The sequence below is a fragment of the Staurois parvus genome, unplaced genomic scaffold (genome assembly GCF_062004578.1).
Source record: "Staurois parvus isolate SC_StPar_1 unplaced genomic scaffold, SC_StPar_1.0 ptg001318l, whole genome shotgun sequence".
NCBI classification, from domain to species: Eukaryota; Metazoa; Chordata; class Amphibia; order Anura; family Ranidae; genus Staurois; species Staurois parvus.
This window is the reverse complement of record NW_028319114.1, coordinates 266,296-282,831: the sequence shown is the minus strand read 5'-3', so window position 1 is coordinate 282,831 and position 16,536 is coordinate 266,296. Positions and strand designations below refer to the sequence as shown.

The following is a 16,536-nucleotide window of genomic DNA, read 5'->3' as shown; positions in this document are numbered from 1 at the left end:
TTGTTAGACCGATCGTTTCTGTGTGAGGGGCGAACATTCCATTGTTAGACCGATCATTTCTGTGTGAGGGGCGAACATTCCATTGTTAGACCGATCATTTCTGTGTGAGGGGCGAACATTCAGCATCAGCCGGGGAGCAAATACACATTTCCTGCACTGTAGATAATGAAAAAATAAGCTGTGCCTTTGTTTTAAGGCTCCGTTGGGACCTAGGCGACCTGCGTTCTGTGTATAGGCAGCCTCTTCATTTCAATGGGCCGCCTTACACGCAAAAAACATACCGAACCCTTTTTGAATATTGTGGCTCCATGCAGTTTTGCGCACATGAACACGCGGGCGTCCTGCCTATGTGTAGGGGTACCATTAGGAGTTAGTAGCACCTGCAACAGGTTCTCTCACGTGTCAAGCACATGCGCAACTTTGCGCACTCATGCGATAGTTTGTATCCAGAAAAGCGTGACATACGTAGACAGAGAACTCTCCCCCCCCAAAGTGGATAATAATAGACGTCGTACTCTGGGATGTTTCTATGTAAATATCAGGGTGACACCCAGAGATTCCTGGGGGGGGGGGGATTGGAGACATTTCTAGGATTTTAGAGTGAGGAGAGTACTGGGTCACACCCTGTGCTCAGTGCGGGTGATCCGGGTGTGGAGGAAGTTCAGGTGACTCGGGACTTGAAGGAGGAATTTACTTTCTGTTTTTGTCCTCCACCTTCACTCCACCCTTTACTGGAAGCAGAAAGTAAAGCGACACCGACAGAGGAGGGGGGCAGCCTGGTACAGAGAGGATAGAGTGGAGGGCAGAGAGGAGGGCAGCCTGGTACAGAGAGGGGGGCAGCCTGGTACAGAGAGAACAGAGAGGAGGGCAGCCTGGCACAGAGAGGATAGAGAGGAGGGCAGCCTGGCACAGAGAGGATAGAGAGGAGGGCAGCCTGGTACAGAGAGGACAGAGAGGAGGGCAGCCTGGCACAGAGAGGGGGGCAGCCTGGTACAGAGAAGGGGGGCAGCCTGGTACAGAAAGGACAGAGAGGAGGGCAGCCTGGCACAGAGAGGATAGAGAGGAGGGCAGCCTGGCACAGAGAGGACAGAGAGGATAGAGAGGAGGGCAGCCTGGTACAGAGAGGAGGGCAGCCTGGTACAGAGAGGAGGGCAGCCTGGTACAGATAGGACAGAGAGGAGGGCAGCCTGGTACAGAGAGGACAGAGAGGAGGGCAGCCTGGTACAGAGAGGACAGAGAGGAGGGCAGCCTGGTACAGAGAGGAGGGCAGCCTGGTACAGAGAAGACAGAGAGGAGGGCAGCCTGGCACAGAGAGGAGGGCAGCCTGGTACAGAGAGGACAGAGAGGAGGGCAGCCTGGTACAGAGAGGAGGGCAGCCTGGTACAGAGAGGATAGAGAGGAGGGCAGCCTGGTACAGAGAGGATAGAGAGGAGGGCAGCCTGGTACAGAGAGGATAGAGAGGAGGGCAGCCTGGCACAGAGAGGATAGAGAGGAGGGCAGCCTGGTACAGAGAGGATAGAGAGGAGGGCAGCCTGGTACAGAGAGGATAGAGAGGAGGGCAGCCTGGTACAGAGAGGATAGAGAGGAGGGCAGCCTGGTACAGAGAGGACAGAGAGGAGGGCAACTTGGTACAGAGAGGATAGAGAGGAGGGCAGCCTGGCACAGAGAGGACAGAGAGGAGGGCAACTTGGTACAGAGAGGATAGAGAGGAGGGCAGCCTGGTACAGAGAGGAGGGCAGCCTGGTACAGAGAGGGGGGCAGCCTGGTACAGAGAGGGGGGCAGCCTGGTACAGAGAGGAGGGCAGCCTGGTACAGAGAGGGGGGCAGCCTGGTACAGAGAGGAGGGCAGCCTGGTACAGAGAGGACAGAGAGGAGGGCAGAGACAGTCCTACACAGAGTGAGTGGAACTTCTTAAGTAAATCTAATGTCTAGTAAGAGCACTCTGAGACAACCCCAATGTGGGGTGGGGGGGCAGAGAGATGGACAGTCAGGTATGTTGGGTTCTCCAGGACCTGTTATTGGGGAGAAGGGATGTCCTGCTCAGGGGAAATGGGAGAAATTGATGGACGGGGGACACCCCATCCTGGTGAGAACTTCACCTTCAGATAGAAATTTATCGGTAAAGCTGCTGAAATATTTTGGAAGCAGATCGAAGTCTGGCGGAGGAGAGTGCGATGTGACCAGGGTGGATGGACAGACATACTGCGCCATCTTCCAGGATCAGGATGGTGAGTCCCATTATCTAAACACCCCCTTGTTCGGTTCCCAGTTGAACCTGCCGAAAGTTTGACCGCGAACTTCGAACAAGGACAGTTCACAAAGCTCCTACAACCCGGCATGAGTTCTATGATGAAGTGTTTTAGTAGTGAGACATTCATTCATGCTCCTGGTGTCAGTGGGGTTCCTGGTGTCAGTGGAGTTCCTGGTGTCAGTGGGGTTCCTGGTGTCAGTGGGGTTCCTGGTGTCAGTGGAGTTCCTGGTGTCAGTGGGGTTCCTGGTGTCAGTGGAGTTCCTGGTGTCAGTGGGGTTCCTGGTGTCAGTGGGGTTCCTGGTGTCGGTGGGGTTCCTGGTGTCAGTGGGGTTCCTGGTGTCAGTGGAGTTCCTGGTGTCAGTGGGGTTCCTGGTGTCAGTGGAGTTCCTGGTGTCAGTGGGGTTCCTGGTGTCAGTGGGGTTCCTGGTGTCAGTGGAGTTCCTGGTGTCAGTGGGGTTCCTGGTGTCAGTGGGGTTCCTGGTGTCAGTGGAGTTCCTGGTGTCAGTGGGGTTCCTGGTGTCAGTGGGGTTCCTCGCTGACAGCTGAATGTCAAAAGAATTGTCATCATTGCCCAACAATTTAAAAAAAAATGTTGTGGCCCCCCCAAATCTGTACCAGACCCTTATCTGAGCATGCAGCCCAGCAAGTCAGGAAAGGGTGGGATGGGATGGGGGACGAACTAGTGCCCCCCTCTCCTGAACCATACCAGGCCACATGCCCTCAACATGGGGGGGATGCTCTGGGTCAGGGCCCTCCCCCCAGACACCTTGTCCCAATGTTGATGGGGACAAGGGCCTATTACCCACAACCCTGGGCTGTGGTTGTGGGGGTCTGTGGGCGGGGGGGCATATCGGAATCTGGAAGCCCTGTTTAACATGGGGACCCCCTGATCCCGGGCTCCCCATGTGAATGAGTATGGGGTACATGGTAGCACTACCCTTTCACAAACAAAAAAAAAGTGTAGTGTAAAAAATGACAGGAGACAGTCCCTGACAAGTCCTTTATTAAAAACCAAAATAAAAAATGTCCCCCGAAGTAGATCCAACGTCAATCACGATGCCCGCCGCCGCCCACAAAAAACCAAAACTCTCCTCTTGACGCTGGCTCCCACCTGGATGACAGTTCTTAAATACCGTGATGACGTCACAAGGGGGCAAGGTCACCCCGCCCTGTGTCATTATGCAGGGAGGGAGACTGCCCCGCCCTGTGTCATTATGCAGGGAGGGGGGATTGTCCCCTGAGTGTATATATCTTGTATCTGTGTTCAAATAAATTAGCCTACCTCCTGGTTTACTTCAAGACTGGTGTCGTCTAGTCTTGTATGATTGGCTGTGGTGTCTGTTGTCAGTGTTCCGACGGGGAAGCGGTATTCTAACGGAAGTACTGTCTGGGTCGGTTCCGCTACAATGTCTCCCAGAAACACACAGACTCCGAGAACTTGGAGACCAATATACAGATCTGGGCCCAAACCAGCATTGACTACTTCAACCCCCTCCCCCCAGACTCAGAGACTCTAAGCAGATATTGGTGCAATTAGCAGAACGAGACGATGCGAGGACTCTAATCGGTTTATGAAGGTGTGATGTGTTTCCTATCTTTTCCCATTGTGTGCCCCCCAGGGGTGCATTCCCATTGGTCATTGAGGTATCTGAGTCTCCTATTACTCCTGTCTGCTGGAAAGTCCTTCTGGAGGGGCGGACATGATGGACAGATTATACAAGTGAAAGCAAACGCCTGATAGACAGCATGTGTCATGTGTTATGTGTTATGTGCATGTGTCATGTGTCATGTGTCATGTGTTATGTGTTATGTGTTATGTGCATGTGTCATGTGTCATGTGTCATGTGTCATGTGCATGTGTCATGTGTTATGTGCATGTGTCATGTGTTATGTGTTATGTGCATGTGTCATGTGTCATGTGTCATGTGTCATGTGTTATGTGTTATGTGCATGTGTTATGTATCATGTGTTATGTATCATGTGTTATGAATCATGTGTCATATGTCATGTGTTATGTGTTATGTGCATGTGTCATGTGTTATGTGTTATGTGCATGTGTCATGTGTCATGTGTTATGTGTTATGTGTCATGTGTTATGTGCATGTGTCATGTGTTATGTGTTATGTGCATGTGTCATGTGTTATGTGTTATGTGTCATGTGTTATGTGTTATGTGCATGTGTTATGTGTTATGTGTCATGTGTTATGTGCATGTGTCATGTGTTATGTGTTATGTGCATGTGTCATGTGTTATGTGTCATGTGTTATGTGTTATGTGTCATGTGTTATGTGCATGTGTCATGTGTTATGTGTTATGTGCATGTGTCATGTGTTATGTGTTATGTGTCATGTGTTATGTGTTATGTGCATGTGTCATGTGTTATGTGTTATGTGTTATGTGTCATGTGTTATGTGTCATGTGTTATGTGTTATGTGCATGTGTTATGTGTTATGTGTTATGTGCATGTGTCATGTGTTATGTGTTATGTGCATGTGTTATGTGTTATGTGTTATGTGTCATGTGTTATGTGTTATGTGTTATGTGCATGTGTCATGTGTTATGTGTTATGTGCATGTGTCATGTGTTATGTGTTATGTGTCATGTGTTATGTGTCATGTGTTATGTGTTATGTGCATGTGTCATGTGTTATGTGTTATGTGCATGTGTCATGTGTTATGTGTTATGTGTCATGTGTTATGTGTCATGTGTTATGTGTTATGTGTCATGTGTTATGTGTCATGTGTTATGTGTTATGTGCATGTGTCATGTGTTATGTGCATGTGTCATGTGTTATGTGTTATGTGCATGTGTCATGTGTTATGTGCATGTGTCATGTGTTATGTGTTATGTGCATGTGTCATGTGTTATGTGTTATGTGTCATGTGTTATGTGTTATGTGTTATGTGTCATGTGTTATGTGTTATGTGTCATGTGTTATGTGTCATGTATCATGTGTTATGAATCATGTGTCATGTATCATGTGTCATATGTCATGTGTCATATGTCATGTGTCATGGACTTTGTGTATTCAGGGGTGGGTTTGCTGCCGGTCTGCCTGAGCTGGGCTCCCTGATTCCACAAAGCATTGCCTGAGTGCTTGGCTGCTGATCAGCTTACTGATAATTACATCACTTTGGCTGTACAGTTTACTTTTTGCATTGTGTAGAGTCCCTCTCCTTACACCAGGGTCCCCAGAGTCCCTCTCCTTACACCAGGGTCCCCAGAGTCCCTCTCCGTACACCAGGGTTCCCAGAGTCCCTCTCCATACATCAGGGTTCCCAGAGTCCCTCTCCTTACACCAGGGTCCCCAGAGTCCCTCTCCTTACACCAGGGTCCCCAGAGTTCCTCTCCTTACACCAGGGTCCCCAGAGTCCCTCTCCTTACACCAGGGTCCCCAGAGTCCCTCTCCTTACACCAGGGTCCCCAGAGTCCCTCTCCTTACACCAGGGTCCCCAGAGTTTCTCTCCTTACACCAGGGTCCCCAGAGTTCCTCTCCTTATACCAGGATCCCCACAGTCCCTCTCCTTACACAAGGATCCCCAGAGTTTCTCTCCTTACACCAGGGTCCCCAGAGTCCCTCTCCTTACACCAGGGTCCCCAGAGTCCCTTTTCTTACATCAGGGTTCCTAGAGTCCCTCTTCTTACACCAGGGTCCCCAGAGTCCCTCTCCTTACACCAGGGTTCCCAGAGTCCCTCTCCTTACACCAGGGTTCCCAGAGTCCCTCTCCGTACACCAGGGTTCCCAGAGTCCCTCTCCTTACACCAGGGTCCCCAGAGTCCCTCTCCTTACACAAAGGTCCCCAGAGTTTCTCTCCTTACACCAGGGTCCCCAGAGTCCCTCTCCTTACACCAGGGTTCCCAGAGTCCCTCTCCTTACACCAGGGTCCCCAGAGTCCCTCTCCTTACACCAGGGTCCCCAGAGTCCCTCTCCTTACACCAGGGTCCCCAGAGTCCCTCTCCTTGCACCAGGGTCCCCAGAGTCCCTCTCTTCATACCGAGGGTCCCTAGAGTCCATCTTCTTACATCAGGATTCCTAGAGTCCCTCTCCTTACACCATGGTCCCTAGAGTTCCTCTCCTTACACCAAGGTTCCCAGAGTCCCTCTCCTTACACCAGGGTTCCCAGAGTCCCTCTCCTTACACCAGGGTCCCTCTCCTTACACCAGGGTTCCCAGAGTCCCTCTCCTTACACCAAGATTCCCTGAGTCCCTCTCCTTACACCAAGATTCCCAGAGTCCCTCTCCTTACACCAGGGTCCCTCTCCTTACACCAGGGTTCCCAGAGTCCCTCTCCTTACACCAGGGTTCCCAGAGTCCCTCTCCTTACACCAGTGTCCCTCTCCTTACACCAGGGTTCCCAGAGTCCCTCTCCTTACACCAAGATTCCCAGAGTCCCTCTCCTTACACCAGGGTCCCCAGAGTCTCTCTCCTTACACCAGAGTTCCCATAGATCCCCCTTGCATCACTCCATTCAGTCTCAGTGCGGCCTGAGGTTACAGGAAAAAGCTGGGAATCGGGGCATTGGGAGCGATTCTGGAGCAGGAAGTTCTGTTCTCCTCCTTGGAATGATGGGGGTGGAGCAAGAATGTGGTTTGCTGCTAGGACACCGAGTGATCCTAGCAACCGACTGCAGTTCTTTGTTGCCTTCACAAATGTATTGGAACACTTGCGGTGGGCAGCGGCGGTGGGCCGAACCTGTCAGGAAAGGACTCACTGCTGGTTGCAGCACCGGGACATACCAGCAGGTGTCTTTGCAGCAGCCAGAATTTCACCTCCTGCAATCAAGCCATCACCTGAGGCTGATTGCAGGAGGTGTATTTAAGCAGCACCAGGCCTGTGATCAGTGCCTTGGTGTTTTCCTTGAGCCTCTGTTACCTGCGCTGTGTCCCGGCTTCCTCTTCTCCCCATGTATGACCCCGGCTAGCCTGACTACTCTTGTTACTGTTCATGTATATATTGGGTGAAGGGTTTTGTCATCTAGTTGTTGTTTGCACTGTGCGTTGTATATTGGAATCTCACAAATAAATTGTATTGTTTTCATCACTGCTGAAGCCTGATATTCCCTATGTCAGTCCACACATTTCTGGTCATATCCGGAATCCCTGACAGAACACCAAGGCCAGTCCTGACCAGAAGTGGCTGCACAGGGAAGCCATCTTGGCTTGCTGGGGAAGGATGCATCTGGAGGAAGTTGTATATTTGTCTCGGCTAGCAATAGAAGACAGAGAGTACTGCTGTCAGATTCTGAAGGAGTATCCCAGGGATCAGCTGCTAGAGTGCATGCGGGTTGCTCATTCCCTAGTAGATCAGGGCACGGAGTTTTCTGAGGTACAACCTTTGATCCAGGTTTGTGCTGAGTTGGCTCAGTCCTGTTCTCCTGAAAGCAGGAATGACTTCTCTCCGCCATTCAGTGTGGATCAAGTAGAGTCACTGGTATGGTTGTTGGAGGAGGATCCAGATTGTTTCCATGAGCATTATGCAGCTTGTCCATCACATGTGCTAGTGGAGTGTATAAACGCAGTGCAGTCTTTGGTCAGACAGGCTTTGTGTAAGCTGAGTTTTGTTCAACCGATACTACAGACATGGTCAGATTTGTTACATCCAGCCTCAGTCAGCTTACAACAACCCAGTCCTGCTTCTAATCATTCCTCTGCTCAAAGTTCTCTATCTGCATTTCCCACAGCACCCCCAGTTCCAGCCTAGTATACCCTCCATTCCCCACTGCACCCCCAGTGACAGTGTAAGATGGGGAAACAGCTTTCATTGTTTGAACACTGATTGAAGTAGATTGAAAATGTTCTGACTGATGTTCTGCAGTTTGGCCACAAGATGTCACTGTTTATTCTAACAGCCTCAGACTGCATAGAGACTTCTATATTCATGAAGGGGTGGGGTTTTAGAGTTGGAGAAGGAAAAGGAGAGGAGAGCAGCCATGTTTGAGAGAGAGAAGGTGGCTGAGTGACTTTGAGAATCTGTTGCCATCCAGCTGTGTATGATGGCCCTCCGTAATCAGAAATTCACTTGAGTGAAGCTGATGGTGTTGAAGACGCTAACCCTGTTCAAAGAAAGGAAGATTGCTGCCAGGAATGCTGATGAGAGCAGAGGAACTAAGCAACATATACGGCAAGACCGCATGCTTGTTGGAGAGACATTTGTTCTGTTCCGAGTCACCAGCGGATGCAAAGCAGACCCGGGTCGGTAAGATCGTGCACGCACATCATTTCAGTGTTGGCGCCTAGAGACTGAGTCCAGGCCTATAGTTAGTTAGTTAGGGTCCCTGTGTCAGGTCACAAGTGTTGTTACTGATCATTGGAAGGATTCCACAACTTAAAGTGACATTTCACATTGGAGAGCTGATAAAATCCTACAAACTCACCCCAGACTGGCGTTTGGCTCGGAAGGAATACTCAGGCAGGTGCTACAGGAGCAGTTATGGGGGGGGAATACTGTAGATTTGTGTAAGATTGTAAGCTGTTGTGCTGCACCGCAGGCTAGCCCATACCGTACCCCCATACACTGATTCCTGCTCTGTAGGGTAATAACAGGTAAGGTGTGGCAGCTTAGTTGTGCCCCCCAGTAGGTAAATTACTACACCTTCTACCTTCATCCATCAGGAGGCGCCGTGCTGTGCAGCACAAGGGTCTCAGCCAGGCTGGGTGTATGTAAATTTATTGTATGTTCCCAGCATTTGTGGTTGTGTTTATTTGCCACATCTAAGTAAAATTCTGTTGTGACAAAAGCTGGTGTTGGGGTTGTTTCCTCGTTCGTGACTTCACTGTATCCTGGGGAGCCCACCCCGGTACACGGCTTACACATTCACTGTATCCTGGGGAGCCCCCCCCCGGTACACGGCTTACACATTCACTGTATCCTGGGGAGCCCCCCCCGGTACACGGCTTACACATTCACTGTATCCTGGGGAGCCCCCCCCCGGTACACGGCTTACACATTCACTGTATCCTGGGGAGCCCACCCCGGTACACGGCTTACAACAGCTCAGTATACTTGGCTATCAACCACATGTCAGTACCCTGTTCCCACTCGCTGCACCTATCCTACCTATAATCCTGTAAAGAAGTCCTCTGTAGCAACTGCTCTCTCCTCTGTTCCATCCTCCAGCTCTTCCCTGTCTTCAGCTGCTCCCTCCGTTTACAGACCTGTATTTACTTGCAGTGCTTCAGTAACTAAACCCAAGAAGAAGTAAAAATTCTTTCCAACCAGTACCATCCTACCAGTATCCAAACCGGTGAGCCTGCTGTCTGAGAACCCACCTTCTGTTATCCTGCCTGATGACCTGACGCCTGCTCTCCAGCCTGATGACCCGATGCCCGCTACCCAGCCTGATGACCCGATGCCCACTACCCAGCCTGATGCCCCAATGCTCGCTACCCAGCCTGATGCCCCGATGCCTGCTATCCAGCCTGATGCTCTGATGCCTGCTATCCAGCCTGATGCCCCGATGCCTGCTATCCAGCCTGATGCCCCGATGCCTGCTATCCAGCCTGATGCCCCGATGCCTGCTATCCAGCCTGATGCTCTGATGCCTGCTATCCAGCCTGATGCTCCAATGCCTGCTATCAAGCCTGATGCCCCGACGCCCGCTGTCCAACCTGATGCCCCGACGCCCGCTGTCCAGCCTGATGCCCGCTACCCAGCCTGATGCCCCGATGTCCGCTATCCCGCCTGATGCCCCGATGCCCGCTGTCCAGCCTGATGCCCCGACGCCCGCTGTCCAGCCTGATGCCCGCTATCCAGCCTGATGCCCCGATGCCCGTTGTCCAGCTTGATGCCCCGATGCCCGCTATCCAGCCTGATGCCCCGATGCCCGTTGTCCAGCTTAATGCCCCGATGCCCGCTATCCAGCCTGATGCCCCGATGCCCGTTGTCCAGCTTGATGCCCGCTATCCAGCCTGATGCCCCGATGCCCGCTATCTAGCCGGATGATCCGATGCTTGTCGCCCAGCCGGATGACCTGGTGCTCGCTGCCCAGCCAGATGTGCCTCTGCTCGCTGCCCAGCCCGAAATGCCTCTGCTCGCTGCCCAGCCCGATGTGCCAGCCCCTGATATCCAGCTAAACTGGCCAATACCTGATTCCCAGCCTACCTCTGGAGATCCTGTGCCCAGCAACCTGCCTTCCTGTGTTTGGCTGCATAAAGATGAGTCTACCAGCAGGAGACCCAGCCAGGTGCTTGACTCCGGCACTGGGATATCCAGCCAGTTCCCTGACCCAGGTGGTGGAACATTTTGCCTATTAAGGACTGTTTGGAGCGTCCTGAGGCCGCTCCTTAAAGGGGGGGGGTACTGTCAGGAAAGGACTCGCTGCTGGTTGCGGCACCGGGACATACCAGCAGGTGTCTTTGCAGCAGCCAGAATTTCACCTCCTGCAATCAAGCCATCACCTGAGGCTGATTGCAGGAGGTGTATTTAAGCAGCACCAGGCCTGTGATCAGTGCCTTGGTGTTTTCCTTGAGCCTCTGTTACCTGCTCTGTGTCCCGGCTTCCTCTTCTCCCCATGTATGACCCCGGCTAGCCTGACTACTCTTGTTACTGTTCATGTATATATTGGGTGAAGGGTTTTGTCATCTAGTTGTTGTTTGCACTGTGCGTTGTATATTGGAATCTCACAAATAAATTGTATTGTTTTCATCACTGCTGAAGCCTGATATTCCCTATGTCAGTCCACACATTTCTGGTCATATCCGGAATCCCTGACAGAACCTGTGTTGCAGTTTGGAAACACAGGATACTGAAAGGCATAAGGACCCCAACTAGGAAAAACCAATGGGGCTTCGAGAGGCACCACACCAAAAAGAAGATCAATACCTAAAATAGAAAAGGCTAAAGCTTTGTTGAGCAATGTTATGGCGAAGGTTCTGGGTGTTCACATAGCCCATAATAAAAAGCACGTGTCGCGTGTGCAAAATAACAGGCTTATGACATGACCTCACAAAGCATATCCCTGATGACATCAGTAACCAAGCTGACATAATTTCTCCAAGATTTTACATCAATCTTTCTGATCGAGATATTGTCCTGCGAAACGCTTTGGAGAAAAGATCTTGGAGAAATGATGTTAGCTCGGTTACACAGCCCAGTGGTGCCACCCATCAGTGCCCAGCAGTACCACTCAGGGCCGTGGATAAAGGAGTACCACCAGTCCTCCTGTATGAGGCCCAGGCCAACAGGGGGGCCCAGGCAGGCAGCTGGGTGAATCTGTTGTGGGTAGGGAGGGTGATCTGCACTGGGGCAGGTGGGGGGGGGGGGCAATTACCAGAACTGCCCCCCTGTATGGTTCTCTCTGCAGCAGCAGAATGCTGGCTTTGTCTCTCCCTCCTGCTGGCTTTCAGCTGCTGCAGAGAGAGCCATACAGGGGATCGGTTGCAGTAATTGCCCCTCCCCCACCGCACTGATCACCCTCCCTGTTCACTATACCTTTTCCCATGCTACCCAGGTCCCTCTGTGTGCTCTCCACCCTCCGAGTGCTGCCAGCTTCCCTCCTCTCCATCCCTCCACCAGCAGCTACAAGCACAACCTTCCTTTCCTGAATGAACACAAAGAGTAATTGGTACTGATCATTCACCGTGTTCATTCATAACTGAAGCATAGTAAACTATGGGGTGTTTTTTTCGGGAGGAGGCCATGTCAGGTTGGCTATATGGGGCCGCATGGTTTCTAACAGCAGACCTGATACCACCCATCAGTGCCACCGAGCAGTGCTGACCAGCAGTTGCATCCATCAGTGCCACCAGTCAGCGCCACCAGTCAGTGTTGCCCATCAGTGCCGCCTATTTGTGCCCATCATTGCTGCATATCAGAACAGCATCATCAGTGCCTTCTCATCAATGCTCATCAGTGCAGCCCATCAGTGCTGCCTATCAGTGCCCCCCATCAACGAACTTCAGTGAAGGAGAAAAGTTACCTGTTTGCTAAATTTTATACTAGAAACAAAGAAAACCTTTTTTTTTCAATTTTGTTTGCTAGTATTTTGTTTATAGTGCAAAAAATAACCCCCCCCCCCCAGTGACGATTAAATACCACCAAAAGAAAGCTCTATTTGTGTGACAAAATTGATAAAAATGTCATATGGGTACAGTGTTGCATGACCGCGCAATTGTCATTCAAAGTGCAACAGCGCTGAAAGCTGAAAACTGGCCTGATCATGGTGGGGGTGAACGCGCCCGGTAGGCGAGGGGTTAATATGAGCTATGTGAACGGTCAGATCCTTCGCCATAACCGTGGTTTTAACATTGTTCAATAAAGTGTTAGCCTTTTTATTTTGGGTATTGATCTTCTTTTTGGTGTGGTGCCCCTCGAAGCTCCATTCGTTTTTCCTAGTTGGGGTCCTTATGCTTTTCAGTGTCTTGTACATAAGGGGTGTGTCTCCAGTGAAATCCATTAACAGGGGGTGAGACCTTTATTTATAGCCCCCCCGCCCCTGTTCCCCCCCCCCCCCCCCCGTAATGTACATGTACGATTTGAGTGGATAGGATATGATCAGGGCAAGATGTAATCATAGCCATAGTGCATTCACATGTGACCTAAAGGTACAGATTTGAGTAGATTAGAAGTAGATCAGTCCTTTTCATTACAGATGTGTATTCAGTCAGAGATACTCAGACAATTAGCATCAATTAGTCTGAAAAGCCCGGCTTCCTGGAGATGTGACACCTTTTGTGTTAATAAGATTGTCACCTTCTGGGAAAACCGGTTTGGAGCAGACAGGGGGTCTGTCTGACACTGAAAGCTAAAGGGATCCATACATAAAGGGGTATGTTTCATCTCTCATAAAAGCTAAAATATTAGTTGCAGAGATATGAATATACTCCCTTCTTGTAGGGCATGCTGTGCGCTGCATCTGTGTAAAATCATATTTGTGGCTTGGGAAGAAAGCCAGGAAAATGCAGGAAACGGTTAGGTGGCGTTGGGTTGCGATAGTCAAATGGTGATTGGTACTGTCGCGATCGGGCCGATGCACTGGTGTCGGAAGTCCAATCCCCGACTCGGTGTTCAGGCCAGTCTTAGTCCGATTGAACTTAGGCAGGTCAGCACACAGTACGTCCTGTGGGCGGGTACAGGAACACCCCCCCCCCGGGTCAATTGGCCGAAGACTAATGTCCCGCCTATGTCCATATACCCATAAAAGGTGTACCCGGACATTTGCGATTCGTATGGAGCTGGTCGATCGACTAACGGATTGCTGAATTTTCTGACTTCAGTTGCAGGGTAAAGTTTTATTCTGTTTTATTCCCTTTTATTTTATAGTAATTAGTCATTGAAAGGATGATTTTCTTTATCCCCTCAGAGACCCCCGGTCTGTGGAGAGATTCCTGGTTTATCAGCAGAATTCTGGGAACACCCCTTGAACACGGAAATAACGGCAGCTTATGTTCAGAGATGTTCAAAGTTTATTAGACATTACTAAGATTATATAGAATACAGAAAAAATAAGGGAGGGGGGAGGGGGAGCGAGTTTCAAAACTGTAACTTGTAAGTTTCCATCATGAGCTGACTACATGAAACATGACATATACATTTCTTGGTACAAATTGTTTTGGCTAACTTTCTGAGAAACAACCAGACAAAGACATTGTCAGGGTCATGTTATCTTCTGTTGATACATCCTTGTACAACTAAAACAGTTTCATTAAACTTCTAATATTTCTACAAAAACCTAACTTAATACTTAAAATGGCGTACATAATACAAAATGGAGGTTCTCTAGATCCTTTCAATCCCCTCTTAGATCATGAACATGATCTCAATTCTTTACCTCATTCATCTTTTTGTACATAGCCAGATAACCTTCATTTGTATTTTGCGGCTTGGTAGCTCTAGCAATGCAATATAATGAGCATTTAAAACATAGATATAAAGATAAAACAAAAAACAATATCATGTATCAAGTTCCTCTCCAGTATATCATCAATAATGTTTGTGTAATTATTTATTCTGTTCATGAGTGTTATTCCCCATCCCGTGTAGGTAGGGAACCATGACCAAACCTTATCCCCTGTAGAGAATAGATCTACCTTTTCTTGTTTGGTTTCCCTTCTCTGTCTCAGAGTTAGTTGGTGTTTTGGGTATGTACTGGCTGTTACCTGGTGTTCCTTTTGGTCTATAGCTGCCATGATTGGTACTAATTGGGCTACATAGCACCAGCCCTGGACATTACTCGGTATCCAAGGGTAACAGATCTTACCACAACAGATATAGGTATTGTTTCCCAAGGAAATCGGCAATTTTTGTATTGCAGAGCGAAATTCAGGGGTGACAACAAGTGTGAAATAAAAAAGAAGTTTTCCAAACATAGTTTTCCCCACATTGTCTTGTATCCCTTCTAAACTTTCATTCAGGGTTTTACCATTTACTTGCCAGAGTTTCACAGAAGAAGTTCCATCCCTCCTTCCAGGATCAGATATATTTAATATGGACTGAGAGCACATTCCCCTTCCCTTGTGGGAAGTATTCCCCAGTCTAAAACACCAATCGGGGAGTTGAGTGACTCCCAGAGTTGGAAAAGATATGGCGGCATTAGAAGTAATATTGGTCAAACCAATACTTACATTCCCTTTTATTAACAAAAATATTTTGACTGGAGCGGCCAGAAGAGGAATTTCATATGTGCTCGGATGTAACTTACTACATATCCAACATTTATCAGAACCTGACTTTTGAGCATAAGCAGATTTAAACTGCATCATCAACATTTTCCTGAAAAAGGATTGTTCTCTTCAAAACTTCTTTTTGACTTTCTTTCACTTTTGGTTATCTGGGTCTCATTTAAAACTAGTCCTTGACCACAGATACCTTTTATTAGGCCCAAGTCCTCAGGGTGATAAATACAGTTAGTTAGGATCCATACTGGCAGGAAAAAGAGCAGTCAGTGTGATCAATAGGCCCCAGATCTTCAAAGCACCATGAGGGGCAGTAAGGAATGTCATCTTCAGGGTCTTTCTCACCGGCTCTTCGAGGATTTTCTACTTGTCCTTCACCTCCTTTTTCAGTTTCGTATTTCTCAGGTGTTTGGTTCACCTTCTTCACTCGACTAGCATGGATCCAGGACTGGGAATTCTCCACCAGAACACCCGTCTTTGTAACCGCTATCACCGTAGTAGGTGGTCCAAAGGGGTAGCCTTGCTTCTTGTCTTTAGTGAGTTGGCGGACCACTACGACATCTCCCACTTGGAAAAGGTGTGTTGGTTCCTGAAAAGATAAAGGAGAGGTGCGAGCAACATTTCTTTCAATCTGATCTAAAGTTTGAATCAATTTTCTCACATATTCTTGTTCCAGGTCAAGGTCCCCTCTTTCTAACATAAGTGGCTGTCTAGCCCAAGGAGTGGGGAACGGTCTTCCCATTAATATTTCAAAAGGAGATAACCCTGTAGTCTTATTAGGTGTCATTCTTACCTCTGCTAGAATTGCAGGTAACATCTTCTTCCAGTGGGTATAGGTTCCTCCAGTGGCCTTCCTCAACTCATCCTTAATTGTCCTGTTCATCCTTTCTACTATACCCCAACTTTGAGGATGATAGGGAATATGACATTTCCAATCTAAGTACTTTTACCAGGTCTTGGCATACCTTGGCCACAAAGGCTGGTCCGTTATCAGAATTTATCTGTAGTGGACATCCCCATCTGGGTATTATCTCCTGTGTAAGAATTCTGACTACAGTCTGTGCGTCTTCTTTATTAGTGACAAATGCTTCCACCCATCTGCTGAACATATCCACCATTACCAACAAAAACTCTTGCCTTTGTCCTGTTTTTGGCATGTGGGTAAAATCTATTTGTAAATGGGTGAAAGGTGTAGTTGGGTACACTAGATGCTGGTGTTGTGGTTTCTTTGGGTTCTGTGGATTGTTCCTTATACATGTAATGCACCTGGAAACATATTCTTTCACCAACCTAGATAAGCCTGTAATGTAAAAATCCTGCAATAATGTTTCACATGTCGTTTTCCATCCTCTATGTCCTAGACCGTGGTACTGTGCAATGAACAATGGGGCACTTGACATGGGAATGCATGGTTTCCCCTCTAAGCACACTAGACCAGAAGCTGGATCTAGTTGTGCTCCAGAACCATTCCAGTCTGCTAGATCGACTTTTGTAGCAAATGTTTGTAAATCTGCATACATCTGGTCATGTGGGGTGGTTGTGACGCCTGAAGTGGGCATAGACATCTGTTCACTGGCCACCTGTTGTAATGCGGCTTCCTTTGCTACCTTATCTGCTAATGCATTTCCTTTGGCAATATGATCTCTGTGATTTGTATGTGCCCTGCAATGGAGA

At 49.0% G+C, this 16,536-nt stretch overlaps 1 protein-coding gene across 2 annotated transcripts in view; it reads left to right on the top strand.

Annotated features, from left to right (window-relative positions):
- Nucleotides 1-684: 684 nt before the first annotated feature.
- LOC149437073 (uncharacterized) overlaps nt 685-16,536 on the top strand; it is a 51,863-nt gene continuing 36,011 nt past the window's right edge. The window contains exon 1 of one of the 2 annotated variants that reach the window (XM_089661161.1): nt 685-2,228. In XM_089661161.1, coding sequence (XP_089517287.1) covers nt 1,925-2,228 — 304 coding nt within the window. In that variant the 5' untranslated portion in view covers nt 685-1,924. The remainder of the gene's footprint in view (nt 2,229-16,536) is intronic. The other variant, XM_089661160.1, reaches the window with a different exon arrangement.